General features: G+C 33.1%; 1 protein-coding gene across 3 annotated transcripts in view; it reads left to right on the forward strand.

The window, feature by feature from the left end:
• Nucleotides 1-4,082, forward strand: part of LOC106868241 (T-box transcription factor TBX20) — a 105,493-nt gene that overhangs the window by 90,503 nt on the left and 10,908 nt on the right. For all 3 annotated transcript variants that reach the window (XM_052967193.1, XM_052967202.1, XM_052967204.1), the window contains exons 2-3: nt 1,782-2,019; nt 3,029-3,302. In XM_052967193.1, coding sequence (XP_052823153.1) covers nt 1,782-2,019; nt 3,029-3,302 — 512 coding nt within the window. The remainder of the gene's footprint in view (nt 1-1,781; nt 2,020-3,028; nt 3,303-4,082) is intronic.

Consider the following 4,082-nt stretch of genomic DNA (forward strand, 5'->3'; position numbering starts at 1 on the left):
TATATATATATATATATATATATATATATGTATGTATGTATGTATGTATACATGTATGTATGTATATATGTATGTATATTCCTGGCAGAGAAGAAAAATATGTAGGGTAGCGATGATGAAAAACGAAATATCATGCGTAGGCGTGAGAGCATGCGTAATATATGAACTGGCAGAATGTGCCTAAATCGAAAATAAGTATACATGTGTGTGTGTGTGTTTGTGTGTTTACACATACACACACAAACACACACACGATGGGGTGCTGAAAAGTTCCTGGCTTGAAGGGTATCGCGAAAGTCCTGGCTGGAAGCCCAACCTTTCCGAGCTCTTTTACAGGGCTTAGCAATACTGAGGGACAGCTGCAATAAGTGAGTGAATCTGAGAGGAGAATATGTTGAATAAAATCATAATTAATTGACCAAAGTTAGGAACTTGTCAGCATCCCCTCATGTATACACACACACACACACACACACACATATATATATATATATATATTTATATATATATATAGAGAGAGACATACATACAATATATACATACAATACATACACACACACACACCAGTAACGATCTGGAAGAATGGCTACTGAAGATCGGGAAGATTACGTTTTCCGGAATTTATGTTTACTCCAGCTTCCAAAAACTTAACATATAATAAAAAAAAAATACATTCATACATATACATGTATGTATATATGTATGTATGTATGTATTTATGTATGTATGTATGTTTGTACGCATGTATACATATATGTATGTATATTTATAAGTATGTACGCAAGTTCGTATGTATGTATGCATATATATATATATATATATATATATGTACGCATATCTATATTTCTATATGTGTATGGATTTATTTTTATATAAATACATTGGTCTTTGTTTCCTAAAAGAGACTCTGCTTTAATTTACCATTAAGAACTTCGCTACTATTGTAGGTATCATATTCAATACGGAAACTTAATACGTAATTTTACGGAAACTTACACTGGACTATCTGTAAACATTTACTTTATCGATGACCTTTTAGAAGCGTGAGCACACACGTGACCAATTAGCCTTAAATTTTTCAAAATATTTTTGTCTTGCCCTGGGACCAGTTTTATAGTTTCATTCCTCACTGTTTCAGTCACGCATATTGATGTTTAACTCCTATTATCATGTAATCCAGCAAGAGAAGGGTGATTGGCGAAAAAGACAACTTATAATAATGCATCACAGATGTGTAAGACGAACAAGTTGTCATTTCTTCTATTACAGACGGGATGTGATCGTACAATTCTGGGGCAACGTATTCGTTGAAACCATAACTATGTAGTGCAGTTGTTTCACAAAATAAAATTTCATTTATTTAGTTGTTTTCTTAGTTATTGAAAATGAGTGAACCACAAATTTCTACCCTTTGCGTTCAGTTCTGAAAGCATTTCATCATTTTCTGAGCAATATAATCTTTAATCTACAGGGTGTCCACAAAGTCTGGGTATATGGGGATTAACACATACTTAAGAAATTATTATTTCTTATATTTAATTGTTTATGTTATGATTTTATTTACTCCATGTACCCAGACTTTGTGGACACCCTGTACACTACCTCAATTCACTCACCTGTTAGTAAGAATGGCCAGTCATTCCATTCAGGTAAAATATCTATCCCTCAACAGCTTCTTCAGACCATGACATTCGATCCGAGGATTGATTGCCCTGTCGAAATTTCAAAATTTTGTGATACATATATTTTACTTACACCTATTTATTTTTCAAATTTTACAGACAGCAGTACAGATTTGCCAGAGATGAAACTGGAGAGACTGGATGTTGGTAGCACTACAAATGGAACGAGTCGAAATTCTAGCCCTATAGACGTCGAACCAAAGTCACCGAATCTCCGTCTTCCCAGTAGTAATGGCAGCGTAGAAATGGCAAACATAACATGTATTTTAGAAACTAAAGATCTGTGGAGTAAATTTCATGATCTCGGCACGGAAATGATCATCACTAAATCTGGAAGGTAATGGAGACCTCTCTGTCTGTCTGTTTCTCTCTCTTTATATATGTACATACATTCATATATGCATACATATATACACACATAGATACATACATACATGCATACATACATACATACATACACAAATACATACATACATACATACATACATACATACATACATACATATTTATCAGCAACTCTCAGATTTAAAAACGGTCAGAAGAGATAACAATGATAGATTAGTGTTTTTAAATGTTGAATGAAATGATTTTGCTCTTTGATCAATGAGGATTGACCTAAGACTAAACACAACGATAACATTGACAAGAATCTTATGACCACTGCCACCACAAGCAATACCTACACCAACATTATCACCGTCATCATCATTACCAACTCAGCACCACTATACCTACCAGCTCACCAGCATTTGAATAACCAACTAGTAACAATAATATCAGCATTATAGCAACGCCTGTAGCTACATGTTTTGTATGTCAAGACAATGATATGTGTAAGAGAAGAGTGTGGGATTATTATGGCTCAAGTCAGAGGTGCAAGGAGTGATGTACTGATAAACCTGGTAATCATTTAACTAACTGTGGTCGTACAGTACTTCCCTCCACCTCAATGAAAAATCTTTTCTAGCCAGTAAAAAGAGTTGTTCAAAGGTTTAAGAAATGCTTGAATTTGTACGTAAAAATGATTAGTGATACAGTGGCCGTTGTAAATCACCCTTAGAAGCTTAAGAAAATGATTGCCGAAGTAGGTTACACACCAGAGCAAATATATTATGTTGATGAAACTGCACTCTTTCAAGAGCTCAAGATTGCCATAACTTTTATTTTCAAAGAGAGAAGTCCACACCAGTATTAAATGCTTCTAAAAATAATCTGACTCCCTTTATATACATACATTACTTTCAATCGTAAAATTAGATTCATTAAGAGTTAGTTTATTATATCATGTTGTACGTATTTTTCTAAAAACTAATCTACCAAATACTCTTCTTTTGTATTCTAAACAGACGTATGTTTCCTACATTGCGTGTTTCATTCCGAAACACTGATCCAGATACCCGATATTCAGTGCTAATGGATATAGTACCTGTAGACAGCAAAAGGTACAGATACGCTTACCACAAATCTTCTTGGCTAGTAGCTGGGAAAGCAGATCCAGCATTGCCCACCCGGCTATATATGCACCCCGATGGACCTCACTCAGGCTTAAATCTACAAAAGCAGACAGTATCGTTTGAAAAATTAAAATTGACCAATAATTTATTAGATAAGAACGGTCACGTGAGTAGTTTTATCTTTTCATCGTTTTCTGTGTGTATCTAAAAGTATATATATATATATATATATATATATATATATATATATACATACACACACACACACACACACACACACACACACACACATATATATATATATATATATTAAATATATACTTTTATAAAACAAATTTTACAAAATATATAGTATCTGTTAACAGTCTTAGCAAAAAGCTCACAGTTGAGTTTATATATATATATATATGTATGTATGTATGTATGTATATATATATGTATATACATATAATTAAGTGCAAAATAAGTAGTTTTATGCATAAAGTACGCAAATTGAGTGAATATATGTATCGAGATTAATATAATTATTTTGACAGTAATCAGTTATGTGACTTATTCAAACATTCATTTTGAATAACCCACACACCCAACAAAGATTCGAAGACGTTTTGAATGAAATTATAATATGTGTGTTGTGTGTGTATGCGTGTGTATGTGCGTGTGTATCTGTGTCTATGTGTCTATGTGTTTGAGTGTGTGCGCTTGAGCCAGGAACAAAGATGATGCCTTGTAAATTATTTTATATTCAAGAACAGAAGCAACCCTTCCTCATTAGTATGTATGTATATATGTATGTAGGTATGTAGTACAAATATGTGTACGTGTGTATATATATATATATATGTGTGTGTGCGTGCGGACGTTTGTATCTATCTATCTATCTATCTATCTATCTATCTATCTATCTATCTATCTACCTATCTATCTATCTATCTATCTATCCACC

Source organism: Octopus bimaculoides, chromosome 1, assembly GCF_001194135.2.
Source record: "Octopus bimaculoides isolate UCB-OBI-ISO-001 chromosome 1, ASM119413v2, whole genome shotgun sequence".
Lineage (NCBI taxonomy): Eukaryota > Metazoa > Mollusca > Cephalopoda > Octopoda > Octopodidae > Octopus > Octopus bimaculoides.